Source organism: Aythya fuligula, chromosome 4 (assembly GCF_009819795.1).
Source record: "Aythya fuligula isolate bAytFul2 chromosome 4, bAytFul2.pri, whole genome shotgun sequence".
Lineage (NCBI taxonomy): Eukaryota > Metazoa > Chordata > Aves > Anseriformes > Anatidae > Aythya > Aythya fuligula.
The window spans coordinates 68,530,987-68,545,649 of NC_045562.1; the positions used below are offsets into that span (position 1 = coordinate 68,530,987).

The 14,663-nt window shown below is 41.7% G+C and overlaps 1 protein-coding gene and 1 non-coding gene across 6 annotated transcripts in view; both read right to left on the bottom strand.

The window, feature by feature from the left end:
* Nucleotides 1–5,191: 5,191 nt before the first annotated feature.
* NSD2 (nuclear receptor binding SET domain protein 2) overlaps nucleotides 5,192–14,663 on the bottom strand; it is a 106,277-nt gene continuing 96,805 nt past the window's right edge. For 4 of the 5 annotated variants that reach the window (XM_032186366.1, XM_032186369.1, XM_032186365.1 and 1 more), the window contains exons 18-23: nucleotides 14,291–14,560; nucleotides 14,079–14,195; nucleotides 12,373–12,514; nucleotides 11,566–11,672; nucleotides 10,295–10,499; nucleotides 5,192–8,947 (exon numbers count right to left, since the gene is read on the bottom strand). In XM_032186366.1, the coding sequence (XP_032042257.1) occupies nucleotides 8,679–8,947; nucleotides 10,295–10,499; nucleotides 11,566–11,672; nucleotides 12,373–12,514; nucleotides 14,079–14,195; nucleotides 14,291–14,560 (1,110 nt within the window). In that variant the 3' untranslated portion in view covers nucleotides 5,192–8,678. Of the gene's footprint in view, nucleotides 8,948–10,294; nucleotides 10,500–11,565; nucleotides 11,673–12,372; nucleotides 12,515–14,078; nucleotides 14,216–14,290; nucleotides 14,561–14,663 lie in introns of those variants that run through there. The other variant, XM_032186370.1, reaches the window with a different exon arrangement.
* LOC116489306 lies at nucleotides 12,659–12,789 on the bottom strand. Its single transcript, XR_004253269.1, has one exon.

The following is a 14,663-nucleotide window of genomic DNA, read 5'->3' on the forward strand; positions in this document are numbered from 1 at the left end:
TGCTTCCCCTACTGCTGCCTTCCCTGTTGGCTGCTGCTGTTGAGAACTTGCTTTTTCTCTCGATTAGAGCCCGGACGTGAAACCAACCAAGTGTCCCCCTGATGCCTTCTGCCCCGCAGGCAGCACGGAGCCGCAGTACTGCATGGAGGCCTTCCTCTACAAGGTGGGCAGCTCCTGCCAGCTGGCGCCGCTGGCCATCGTCCTCCTGGCCCTTCTCTCAGCAGGTGAGCATCATCTTCTCCAGCCTTGGGTTGTGCCAGCAGTAGGCTCTGGGTGGTGTATGTTACAGTTCCTGAAATCTGCGTTTCTACTAAAGGTCCTTCTGGTTGCTCGTCCCTTTAAAAGGAAGCAGCGAGCTGGCGTGCCTTCTGTTGCTATCAAAAGTGGCCGCGGAGCTCAAAGCCATCCCACTGCCCCATATTCCTTAATTTCCCTGTATCCTTACAGCACAGTGACCTATGGTGTCACAAATATGAAGTCTATGCTGGAACCAGACTGCAGTCACATGGTGAACAGGCTGAGTGTGGTTTAAATGCATGAACCACCCCTTAACATGTGCTTCTCACCCCACACAACTTCTCACTTTCATGTGCTGCTCTCTATGCAAACGCAAGTCCTTTCCCCATTTGTAAGTAGGGACAGTGCTGAATATTGCAGCTCATGGGATAATGAATGTCTGTTGTTTGTCCTTGAGAAGCAGCTCTGTCTGTGTACAGCCTCCAAAACAGGAATATCTTGGCTGCCCAAAGGTAGGAAAACGGGTGATTTCCTCCCATGTATGGGACTTCAGGTTCCCTAAAAGCATCCCCTCTGCCCCTGTGGTATTTTTCCAGTCAAAGACCATCCATTCAGTGCAGTGACTGGGGGAAGCAGGCAGTGGCATGGAAAACAGGCACCTGCTGTACTTAGCTCATTAGAGGGGACCCAGGCAGGAAACCAGGAGGTGGATGAGTGCTCCACGAGGGAGCTACACCAGGGATGTTTGTCCCACAATGATGAGTAGGCATTTGTAATCTTGTAATTTGTAATGCAAAGGGAAAAAATAAGAGTTGTGTAGTTCTAAATGACTTGTTACCTCTGATTAAACTTTCCCCCAAACTTTATGATGCAAACTGAACAGCTGTTACTGACTGTGAAAGGATCAGCGGAACAAGCTGGAAGAGGGGTGTTCAAGCTGAGGCTGATCGGAGTGCAGGGACGTGAAAAGAAATCCCATGTTAAATGCCACTTCCTTTACCAGCTTTTTTGCCACGGTGTTTTCATCTGCTCTGGGTAATCTAAGGCATTAAAGCCACCTACCCCTGAGTTTCTGTGCTTGAACCCCACGGTTCCGTGCCTTCTGAACACACGTCCCCCTGTGTGGCTCACTGCTGTTAAAAGGGAGAGGAGAGATCAAGCAGGTGCATCGCTCCCTGCTATGAACAAAAGAGAGCAGAGCTTCAACACCAAAGCAGCATTAGTTGCTCCCATCAAAGTCCTCTCTTGGCAGATGAGGACTACATGGATATAAGGAGAAGGAAAGCACTTTACACTGGGCAGAGGGTGTGGGGGCTCTTTGGGGATCTCCAGGAGCCGCCTGGATGTGGGGCTGGGCCCCCTGCTTGGGGTGGCCCTGCTGGGGCAGGGCTCAGAGCAGAAGGCCCCAGAGGTCTTGGCTATCCCGTGAGGCTGTGAAAAGGGCAGCAGAGGCCGGAGGAGCTATGGGACTCCTCCCCAGTAGGAGTGGACGAGGGTCCCTCTCGGCTGGGACTTGCAGCCACACGACAGCTCCCGCACCTCGGGAGCCTGGATTCTGCTGTGCCAGGCTACGGTCCAAAAATCTGCCCAGACAGATGCCATCTGAAGCAAGTATTAATTAGAAAAATTAATTGTTCCATGCAGGAACAACGTCCAATTAACCGGCGTTTCTGACAAACAAGGCTGAGGGGGTCACAGAACAACATTCCTTACTCAAGTCCTGCGTGGCAAAGCGTTTGCTAAGAAAAGGGGCAAAAGAAACAGCCCACGCCGGAACCCGCGAGCATTTCACGGCTGGGCTAAGAGATCAGTTGTTTGCAGTGAGATTGTCTGCTCACACAACCTAAATTTGGATGTATTTGTCTGGACATATTGCATCACAGCGACAGATTTGTGCTCTGCTGTTAAGATCACTTTTCCTTGATTATGCTTATGCCAGAAACAAACAAAAAAATGTCACAGTACTTGATATTTGCCAATTATTTCCGTGTCTATGCCCAACCTAAAAGTAATTTTTTCTGACAGTCCTGATCTCGGTCTAGACTCAAAGTTAATCTAGGTCAGTTACTTCTTGTGCTTCATTATAAGCACTGCACAGAGCAAATGCATCTCTCAACAAGGTCTTTCAGAGGGGTGGCACAAATGCAACAAGTCTGCATTGATAAGATGCCAGGTGGGTAATGACAGTGCCACAGAGCAGAGAGTAATGAGGAATAGAAAAACAAGTAACAGTGATTTCATTAAAACCCGCTGCCATTCTCTGTGGCTTTCAGGGTAAAGCTGAAACTCTAAAGCTGAGCTGTTACAGCTAGCCAACTCTTTTTTGTGCGCAAGCGTAGGAGGAGAAAAAACTTCATTCCTGTAAGATAATACAGCAGTCAAAAAGCACTAGAACAAACCTCACCTGACACTTCTCCCTTCTCATCTGAAAATCAACCATCATTCTTTATGTTCCAGGTGGAATCCTTACCATCTTCGTGATAATACTGAAAAGAAGGCATGAATCTAGCAAGAACTCATTGAAGTCCCTGCTGCTGCCCAGGAAATCGGAGTGGCACGCAACGTACGGCGTGATGGAGCACACAGAGCCCGTGTATGCTGGCTGGTAGCAGAGGAATTGCTAACGGCAGGCACGTGTCTGCATATGTGAAAATGTTTAACAATCACCAACCCATTTCTACATAGCCAAAATAAGTGCAGAAAAATACAATTCAAACAATTTTCAGCTGTGACTACTTGTGCTAATCAATTCAGCTGAGTGATGTTTGAAAACAGGCTGAACAGCACAAGGCTCCCCCTTTAATTCCAGGCTTCACTTACAAATAAAAGTCTTCTCCTTTTCTTTAGAGAGGGAAAAGCCAAACTCCCTCTTTCAGCAGTCAGCTCAACAACTTGGGCAAAGACTGACTGCTCCAGTTATCAAGGTCTCCACAGCACAAGTGTTTCCACCTAAGCAGGACCTAAGATGAATGTATTCCTTTAAAGAATGTGCACATGTATTTACTTACTTACTATTCTCAATGCTTTACCATTACTTTAAGCAAGGATAAAATAAGGAAAAGGATCCCAAAGCTTTCCCCTTTCTTCTCAGCTGTGGGAAAACACATGCAACTGAACTAATGGCCGATTCCTAGACAAATACATCCCTTGTGTTTCCTGCTGCAGTCTCTAACACAGTGCCTCATCCTACAGAAGCAAAGACAAACTTTGGGCAAACCTCGCAGGAATTTTCTTTCTTAGCCAAGCCACACAGGTAAGACATGAAACTGCACAAAGTCCTATGGGGTGCAGCTCCTGACACGAAACCTTCTCCTGTACAGCCAGCTCAAGTGACAATTCCAGCTGGCTACAGAGATGTGATTTATATTTCACAGCAACAATTTAAAACCTTGTAGGTGTCTGTGTGGTTGGCTACCTCTTTTTAAAACTGCTGTATTTTCCCTATTATGTTCTTTCTCATTACGCTTTGCGTTCTGCACCTTGTCCTTGTTGCCGTTTGATCTCAGCAGCCCAGCAGGCAGGCAGAAACTGTAATGGGGTCATCAGTGGGGCCTCCCTTCTCCTAGAGTGAGATTCATTCACGGACCAGGTGCACTGCAAAACCGTGCACCGACCAGCCAGCTGTGACACATGAACAAAGCCGTGCTTCATCAGCTCCGAGAGCGCCAGTGAAAGCAGTACTTACTATTAAAAGAGCTAGGCTTTGAAACAAGTGTGCGTGGAGGTGGCAGCAGGTGTTACTTCTCACTTCAGTCTTTTCCCTGGGCTTAGGCAGCAGCAGTCAGCTGAAGGAACGCAGCTGGCGGGGGGTTAAGTGGCTGCTGCCCTCCCCTGCTCATTCTCCTCACCCCAGGGGAGGTTACTGTGCTTTTTAATAAAAAGGAAAAGAAAAAAAAAATCACTTCTCTGCTCTCTTTTGGCTATGTCAGATGAGTAAATGAACTGGAAGAGAGGTGTCATTCTTTGTGGGCAGCAGGAATGCAGGCAGTAGCCCCGTCACCTGGATCAGCAGCAGCAGGGACAGTATCTCTAAACCACACACCAAGCTCAATCCCGTCCCACCTCGTTATCGTTCCCCTGAGGATTGCCCCAGCCCCCTTCTGCCCTAGAACCATCCCTCAACCTCGTTTTTGTCCACCTGCTTCCAAGCCCCATTTCTCACTGAAGAGAGAGAAATGGTTACTGTTGGTTACCTCCTGTCTTCACTCTTCAGTCCCTTCTCCCCCTCTCCTCCTCACCCCCAGCTACCTGCTTGAGAGCTGATGTCCCTTAGGGCTTCCCCAGCTCTAAGAAATGGCAGCAGCGACCACCTGGGGACAGGGTGGGGGTCTCCTCCTCATGGTTTACGAGCTGCGGTCCACAGGGGCTGCAGGAATGATGCCTGCAACCCTCTTCTGTCCTCCAGAGAGGAGGGGGATGTGCCCAGAGAGCTCAGGGATGGGGTAAGACCCAAACTAAAATCTGGCTGAAAAGGAAAAACACAGTTGAATTCAAACCTGGCCCAACAGGAGCAGCAGCAGTGACAGCCAGCTGAGCCCAGCCCTGGTGGGACTGCCTGACTGCAGCTCGAGATGGTGCAAGTCTGCAAAATTAGGAGCAACAGAAAACAGCACCCTAACAGGAAAAACTGGACTGCAAAAAGTGTCAATATTTATGTGATAAGCAATGCTGTGGAAACAAGCCAAAGCAAAATCACCACCAGTTCCACATAAGCTTTAAGTATTATTTCCAGTGAGTCTCTTAGGAAATCCTGGAGTGCAACTTTTCACCAAGGAAGAACAACATCCAGTTTGCTCACTGCCAAACCATACCTGCAGATCATGTATTTGACTAAAAAATAATTAACAAATTTTTTTAAAGCTGCGATTTTTTTTTTCCCCAAAAAAGAATTAGCAACCTCTTAAATAACTAGGAATAAATTTTAATATTTAATAAGACACTGAAGTTTCTCAAGCAGTCAGACATGGAATAATGTGACTCAACAATGTGGAAAAATTGCATTAATGTGTCTCTCAAGGTATTCTGCTTCTCAAAGTAATTCAAATAAAAAAGCCCCTAAAAATTGACCATGAACACAAAGCTACAGAACAAAACAGACATTTAATTTGATTATTCTTCCTAGACTGTAAGCAAATTCATCTAACATATTCAAAAGAAAATTGTTTCCATGCTTGCTCACGTGATGAAGGAACAACAAATTTTGAATTTGCCTATTATGTACCAGCTTGGACAAGTCTGCTGGAAAAGGAAAGACATCTTTCTATTTCTATGGGTGAGACACAAATTACATAATTTAATGCCACATAATATGCCATCCTTAGACGTTATTTAGATGAATTTATAACAGAAAATCTTTAAGCTGTTGATGCTAAGAAGCATTGAGTTGCATCATGAGAAAGCTCAATTTTTCCAAGATTGTATTTGAACAGTGGGAGAAAAAAAATAGTGAAACAACTTTTCTTTTGCCGTCTTTTTAAAACTATACTTCAGTCTCATTTCCCAGTGCTGCAGAGTAAGGTATAGAAGCCTTCATTAAAAAACACCCTTCCTGAATCAGACACTAAAATTCTCCCAGATTACCTTCTGAGTGACCAAGCTGAGCTCGCAGGGTCAGTACTTATTAAGGAAGAACATGGTCCACGTTTCTGTTAAAGATCAATCTCCAAAGTATGTAATCAGCAGAAGGAACAAAGTCCTAGCAACTCAAAAGCAAACCTCTAGCCTGGAGTCTTTTTGTCTGCGATGCAAGCCTTCATTGGCCCGAGGAGCTCAGTAACAAAGAGTAGAGAAGAGGTAGAAGGAAGCAGAAAGTCAAACAGCCACTCGCTAAGATCTGTTTGTGTAAATTTAGCATTACGAAGGAGTGCTGAGAACGATTGCTTTGAACACTGACGTCTTTATTTACCCACAGACAGATACAAAATGGGTGGCTGTACTGCATCCTGCCGTACTAAATGTGCTTGTGACCCCACCTGCAAGGAAGGCGGGGAGTTGTAGGCTCCGCGACCGATCTGAAAACTGATGGTTTTTCTGCAACAGTGCCAATCAATAACTGATCAATGAAGCTGATGGCTTCTGGAAGTGGGTATCTGCCTATTAGGACTTTGGGCATAACTGTTCCAGGGTGCCAGAGCTGTTATACCTATGTATGAAGAGAAAAAGCAATAAAACGACTAACAATTTAACAAATTATAAAAGCAGTGGAATGTAAAGGTAAGATTTTATAATAACTTATTTAAAGGTATTCTTATAAAGCCTTCCTTACATGGTATAGTATTCAAACAAATAATGGTCCCAATGACATAAAATTCCTTCATTTTGTTTAAAAGTTTTGTTTAAATCTTTCTACTTTACTACCTGATTTCACTTTCCTCCCCTCAAAAAGCAATAGCAATGTACATTACACAATTTTTTGGTTTTGATTTTAAGCACAGGCCTATGCTTCAGTCTCGGTATTACAAATATCTATAGTAGAGGAAAAGTTTCTCCTCAAACTCAATTAAGAAATCTTCATTTTCTTCCTTGAGTGCAAGGCTTGGTATACCGGTTCTAGAATACAAATATTTAACACTTTCCCCCTACTTCAAACTGTGCTATTTTTTTTCATAATTACTTGGGGAAAATAAAAAACAACATCTTCCAACAGTGTTTATACAATGGATTAAAAGAACAAAGCAGTTGTTTGGTTACAAAATAGAAATTAAAAGAGTTCAGGACAGGGCAAAGCTACATTTAAAACCTGTTTCAGTTAATAACTCCTAATAAAACCGAAGTTTTAAGTGTTGGGAACAAATGGGGATTTCAGTTAATTTCAACTAAATCTGCAGTCAAATCCTGAAAAAATACGTTTGGAAATAAACATACACTTTTAAGATATAGCAAGGCTTCAATTTCAAAAGGGCTACACAGAGTTTCTGCACTAGTAAAGGCAAACTAAGCTAGAACATACACAAATCCTAAATGGACATGAAGGCGCACATTGTGTTTACATAGGCTAGACAACAATGGCACAAGTCAAAACTTACTTGTAACGCTGCCTAATCACACACCAATGACATGCACTGGGAAGAAAACAGGTAAAGACATTTTTCTCTACCATTTTTTCCTAGTTCTACCATTATTTCCATTAAAACTAAATCTTGTGTATTCATCTCACCGCACTGTGAGAACCTACCGGGAGCAAAGCGTTCAAAACAGCTTTGCTGATAAAACACAGTGGCGATAAGATAGTCAAGAGCAGAGCTCCTAAAAAAAGGAAGGAATGTCAAGTCAAGTAGCCAGTTTTACATAAACTGCATAAAAACGAATAGAGTTGGGCTAAATTTCACACCAAAATTTTTCCTTACACAGTTCATCAAAAATCTACTTCACTTTTAATGAGTTGTTTTGATAACTTAGTTTTTGGACTTCAGTAGCTAGTCAAGTTGCACCTTCTGTTTCAGGGTTTCATTCATGGTTTTCTCTTTTGTTCCTTGTTGGGCATTTTTTGCATTGCCACAAAGTTGTAATGCTTAGAGTTCAAGCATTCCAAAGAAATGTTTGCCTCTGCATTTTACTCCACATTAAGCAAAAAACTTTTTTTTTTTTTCCAGATAATAGGTTTTCTATGATTTGTTTCTATTAAGACACAAAAATCACAGTATTGGGCCTAGAATGCAAGACGATATCCCTTTAAATCCAGACCTGTACAGCTCTGCAAGATCAAGTAAAGTTTTGCTGGAATGAAATACAGGAAAAAACAGTATAGAAAAAAATCTCTTACGATGTAAAATTTCCACTCTCAGGTACAGGGTGTGCCTTTCCCACCATGCACTATATTTCTTGGTGGAAGGATATTTAAAAAAAAAAAAAAGGTTGTTTAGGAATCATTGGAGAGCAGTTTTATAGGAGCACAAACAAATTGTTTTGTGTGTGGTGACAGCGAGATACGCACCTGGATCGTGAATGGCATTCAAGCACTTGCTCTAAAACACACAAGGCAAGCAAATCTCATTGGGACCACGGACCAAGCTATTTCTTACTTAAAAGGACTCAAGCTAATAACTTCTTTCAAGGATATACTATTTTAAACATCTGTTGGTTGACAAATACTATCTTAAAACCTATGTTTACGCCTACCTGGTTTGCTTTTAACCTACCTCCAATCTGAAAGAATATTGGAGGGAACCTTTTACATTCGTAACAATTCAAGTGTAACTGTAATGCTGAGTAATAAGTTTGGTTTGTCCTGAAATTTTCTGAACTATGCAGTTCGTTATCAGTGCAGAAGCAGCAGAAGACTGCTGTGGTTGGCTCAGTGGATTTATAAAACAAAAAACAAAAAACAAAAAAAAGCCCCCCCACGTAACCTTTACAGAATATACGTAAAATTGTGTCCTTCCCTGGTCATATTCACAACTTATCTACAAGATAGTGTTGGCAGTAGAAACTGCAGTCCATGACTATTTGCATTCAGCTCTCATCCATCTGTTCCTCTGCTTTCTCTTAGGCTTCAACTTGTTTAGTTTTTTGCGGGGTTTCTCAGTCTTCTGAGTTTCAACAGAATCCACCCCAAGAACATGTTCAGAGCAGCATAACTGTCCATTCAACGTGGAATTTAGTACTGTCCCGTCTTGGTGTTCCTTGCAGAAAGAATTTGGGCAGAAGTGGCAGAAAGAAACAGAAGGTTTGCCACAAACATCACAGTGGTGCCAAGGACACTCCCACTTTCCTGTGACCAAAACCAAAGAACAAATTACTAGGGAGTAAAAAAATGTCATGGTCTTTCATAGAAGTTTTGTGTTTTAGCATCTAAACAATGCACGACTTCTTTCAAAGCTAGATGAGACAGGATTACTGTGGCTAATCTCAAAAATAAAAATGCTAAATCATAATTCCAAAGCTCAACTGACAACAATAAATAATGGACTCGACATCCTTTCATTTAAATGCAGCAGTGAACTCCAGATAGAAGAAATTATTCAGGCTTTATTCCGCAGCATTTTACAGAATTTGCAAGCTGGTAGAATACTCAACATCTAGTCATCTGCTGCCTACCATTACAACGCTCACCTGTTTGTTGCAGGTTTTGCTCAGGGTTGGCCAATCACAGAATCACATGATTTCTAGGTTGGAAGAGACCTCAAGATCATTGAGTCCAACCTCTGACCTAACGCTAACAGTCCCCACTAAACCATTTCCCTAAGCTCTACATCTAAACGTCTTTTAAAGACCTCCAGGGATGGTGACTCCACCACTTCCCGGGGCAGCCTGTTCCAATGCCTCACAACCCTTTCAGTAAAGAAGTTCTTCCTAACATCCAACCTAAAACTCCCCTGGCTCAACTTTAGCCCATTCCCCCTCGTCCTGTCACCAGGCACGTGGGAGAACAGGCCAACCCCCACCTCGCTACAGCCTCCCTTGAGGTACCTAAAAAGAGCGATAAGGTCACCCCTGAGCCTCCTCTTCTCCAGGCTGAACAAGCCCAGCTCCCTCAGCCGCTCCTCGTAGGACTTGTTCTCCAGGCCCCTCACCAGCTTCGTCGCCCTTCTCTGTACCCGCTCAAGCACCTGCGCTTCATCTACAGAAAATCTTGTCCCAGCACATTTTAGCAGTCATCCTTTTACTTGTTTCTGGGATAAAAGGCTTTGCCTGCAGAACCGGGTAGCTCCGGTAGTATCTGGAATTGCAACCTGATGTCTACTGCCCTTAAAGTTTTCCTACTCGTCTTATTCCAGATGCTGCTGGTATTCTTCTGGCTTGAACTCAACTGGCTTGATATGCATTTCTGAGATATAATCAACTTTCCTGTGACAGAGCCACACTGAGTAGGTACATCACCCAATAGGCGCAATTGCCTACATTCATAAAACCAAAGGTTGATTTTAACAGAGAAGCAGGAGAAAGGCCATCATCGTGCCTCCACGTTGAGGAAGAGCTCCTACACTACTCATGAGTGAAGTTCCCACCATCCAAAAAGAATGTTTTCAAAAAAGACACTTGTAAGAAGGTTCCTGTGCAATTAACAGGGTACCTGCAAGTTACTTATTCACACAAGGTTAACAGGGAGGTGGCTCACCAAAAGGACGTTTCACCAAACCAAGACAGGAGAGATGATAAGCTTTAGTACAAGATTTCCTGTCACACAGCACCAGTTGGCCTCCATCACCACAACGGAAACAATCATCTTCAGATTCCTTCTTCCCTTCATTTTTCGTTCTGCGTCTCCGTGTTCTCTTTTTGGTCTTTTTGCCTTTTTCTTCTGAGGCATTAGTGGAAGAATTCTAAAAGATTAAGTTGCAAATCCGTAAATGCCAGTTTTGCAAAAGACAAATATTACACAAACAAGCAAAACTGTTGGCATTCCTGGCAGACAGCACACACAGGCAAACGTTTGACTTGGTACAGACCTGTCTAGAGCCTCATGGTGCCTATCCATGTTAATAAAACCCACACTAACTCTTATAAAAAGACAAATAGAAACCACCTCTTGTCCCTACAGTTCCTTCCTATTGGTAAGCTCTTCCACTTTCTTATGACTTAAAAAAAAGTCTTCCAATTTCCAGTCTAATCTACTTATGGCTAATTTGCCTCTATTTTGTAGTTGCACTGCCAATCACTTCAATATCCTTTTTTTTTCCTCTTCCAGTTATGAGTAAATTACACTGGAATTATTAAAACCAGCATCCAATTCTATTCTTTGAAAAACACACAGCAGCGTTTCAGGAATTGTAACTGTGTACATTACATGGGGTATTAACTATGTACATGTCCTTCTACTGGAGGACAGGTTTCAAGTTAACCTGACATGAATCACACAGGCCATTTCGCAACAGTTTTACGTCTCCCCTGCCTCCCCACTTCAAAACTCACAATTTTTTATTCTTTAGTTCAACTTCAACTGGAAGATCTTTAATGCCTTTAGTGCACATTTTAGATTTAAACTGCAAAGTCAGAAAAACCTCACTGGCTATAGTTGAGCTCTGGAGGATAGGGTTTACCCAATAAACATTCAGTTTTGTGCTACCATCTCTCCCTGAATTCACTCTAATGAAGCACTCGAGCACCTATGGTCAGTTTGTTCTTAGTTCCTAGTTCCTATAACCTTTCCCCTCCTTCATACTTCAGAGGTGATTGGGATTAACCAGAAGTTATTCCCCTCTGCACCCACTTTTATTGCTTCTGATTCCAAAAGCTAGTGCCAGTAGCTAGCAATGTTTCTTATTCAGGAGCTAAAGTGATTATCCCTTATCATAACATAAAGCTGGTCTACCTAGACATACCCTAAAAGAAAAACCAAAGCTACTAATTTGACAAGACATTGTCAACTTATCTTGATATATTACTTGCCTTTGGTCTGTCCCCAAGAAATCCACTGCAGTTTGGGGCGCCACATTTGCAGACTGTTTTTTCATTGCCCAGACAGTCAAGGTTGTAATTGAAAGTCAGCTCCGTCCCTGAGTGAGATGAGACACACTCTTTTATTATGAAGGACAAGGTAATGAAGCCTATCAAAATTATTACAAACAAATAAAGGTTTTATTATCTGTCTTCTGGTTCTGTACTTGCTTGTCAATTTATTATCGTAAGATTTTTTACCCTTTACTGCTCACAAGCACTGACAATGATTAACTAGGTACCAGTACTGCACAATGTCTTATGCAGTTACATTTTAAAGCACGCTAGTTTGACTTTACAAAACTGCATGTGCGTAGTCTGCACATTATAGATATCCATATATATGTAGCTGTTGATATAGATATAGGTAATATAGCTGTATACAGACGTGTGCATGTATGCATTTCAATATTGTAAAAACAAACCAGAACATACATATTTTCAAACATATTTTAAACACTCACTCTAAGTCTATCTTCAGTTGAAGAAAAGATGCAGAAATACTGTTTGAGATCACTGAAACAAAAACTGCTCTACTCTTGACAGACAACACAAAGCGACTGCACAGATACTAACTATATTTAAAGAATTCACTATTAAGAAATATTACAGTAAAAGGAACACCACAAAACATCTCTTCCATGTTCTATATAAAATATTTTACTGAATCAGTTAAACCACGACCTTGCACTGATTTAGCATATCCATGTAAACGTTTAGCTTAGTGAATTAAAATAAAACCAACACAAACTGAAATACCTGCAGGAATGTCACACACGGCAAAGAGGCCGACACGAGTGTCTCCATTTACTGTCCATTTTAGAGTTTCACAATTTGGTTGGCAGCTGTGATTCATAAAACGAGAATAGTTTCCTTTGGGGCCAGCATCAATAATACGGTCCTGGAGATCAAATCAGCAACAGAGTGAATGTTTTTCTCCCTCCCATCACAAAAAAAAAAGCATTTCCATAAATTATTTCAGTAGTTACATTCAAAACAGACATGGTTTTGCTACTCAGAAACTTAAAAGTAAACCAATATTACATGTTGTATTGAAAACTGTAGTGTCCCAGGTGGCCTGGAATGAGACACTCCCAAAGCAATACTCATGATCTAGCTCACCTTGTCCCAGAACCCATCTCAGCCACATGGCAGGATAAGCGTTCTTGTGAGCACTCTGCTGGTCATGTAAAATTCCCCTCACTCCAAAAAGCTTTAAAATTCAAAATCAGTCCATTTACTCTTTACTTTGCATTCAAAAAGCTGTTATGCATTTACAAGTACTGTGCTTTATGGTATTTACCACGTCACTGCATGGCTACTTGCAGAGATTACCAGATTTCCACCAGCTTTCTTTCCCCAGATCAGCCTATTTTGAACAAAAACAAGTTCTTGGTAAACTAAAGAAGTCCTATCCCTAGACACAATTGCCTTTTAAGTTCTACCTCCGCCAAACATACCAGACAATAAACAAATAAAATAAAACCTTGAAATATCCAGAATTTGAAACAATGTTTCATTGCAGAGCTGCTTGAGAGAGCTTTGCTTATTTACGAAAAATATTGCACCATTCTGTCACTGAGGCAGAACTACAGTATTTTAGTTATTAAGGTTTGCTTCCAACTCATTTTTATAATGCACATGCAAAATTTTCATGACTACATGCACATACATTCAGCCCCCCTAACTGCATTTATAGGTCAACCTACAAATGGCACAGACATTTGTGAAAGGCAGAACCACGATGGTTATTTACTAACTACAGCAAGAGTCAAATGCACATTCAGTTCAGATATTTAATGAGCTGACATTGTGTGCCAGCTTAGTAGAAGGGTGAGTAACTTAAGTGTTTAGAGAAACATGGTTTCATCCTTAGGCTGTGCAATAACTCCTTAGTTAGAGGGCTAACTAAACCTGTAGCTTTAGAAATATAGAGCAGTACAACCTTGGGCAAAAGAAATGATTAGGACTGCAAAAATATGAAGCCAATTCTTCTTTGCTTGGGGATACTTTCATATATCTGAAGCAGCCTTAGAACTATATTCCACAGTACTCACAAGTGAGATTTCTTTTTTAGTTGAAGTTTTGGAAAACGTATTGCTAATTAAGTCTTTCAGCTACAGCATTATTTCCCAAAACTTCACACTTTCTCCTAAAAGTAGGCAGATAAATACTTTTGCTATACTTTATTTCAAGCAGCAAAGCACAAAAGGTACAGACCTTAACATATACTTTATTACATTACCTACTCAGAACCAATGAGGTACATTATAGATATACATAGAGAGAAAAAGGAGCAAGCAGGCACAGAAGATACAACATTGTAAATACATGAAACAGTGGAGCATCACAGGTGTGTGTTCAAACACACAGGAACATCAAGTGTCCCCCGAGGTTATCAAAAGTAGGAAGAGAAGTCAAAATAGCATTAGTTAAACAACAGAAGGAGATTTAAAATACTCTACCTTATCGATAGTAAGCATATAGAAGTGAGTAATGTCATTTTCATGTGCATATTTGATTCTTGCCATACATTCCTCTTCATCAATTAGCTCACCAACATACTCATTCACAAACTCTCCCTGAAAGATACCAAGTACCACTGGTAAAGTATATACCAAACCCACAGAGGACATCACAAGTTACCAAATCTTTGCTAGGCAAGAATGATTCATACCTTTTTAATGTCCCTCTTCGCAACCAGACCCCACCCTTTGCCGTCCGTTTTGATGATCTTCGTCTCAGGGTATTGACGTTTTGTAAAGCACTGGTTTTGGCATCGTTCTCCTGCTGGGCAAACTTGTGGATGACACTCGTACATCAGCATCCGATTGAGGCACTCGGAATCGAAGCCACAAGGGTTTTCATCTGTGGGTTTGCAGTTGCACTTGGGAATCTCAGAAATGTCAGCAGTGTATATCTGTACTTTACCACAAGGTTTATTCACCTGAATAAGACATTAAAATTGTTTAAATATCACTTCAAAACTTTAAATATATTGTATGAGTTATTACAGCTGTTACTAATTTGCTTTTGCAACATTAGGTGTT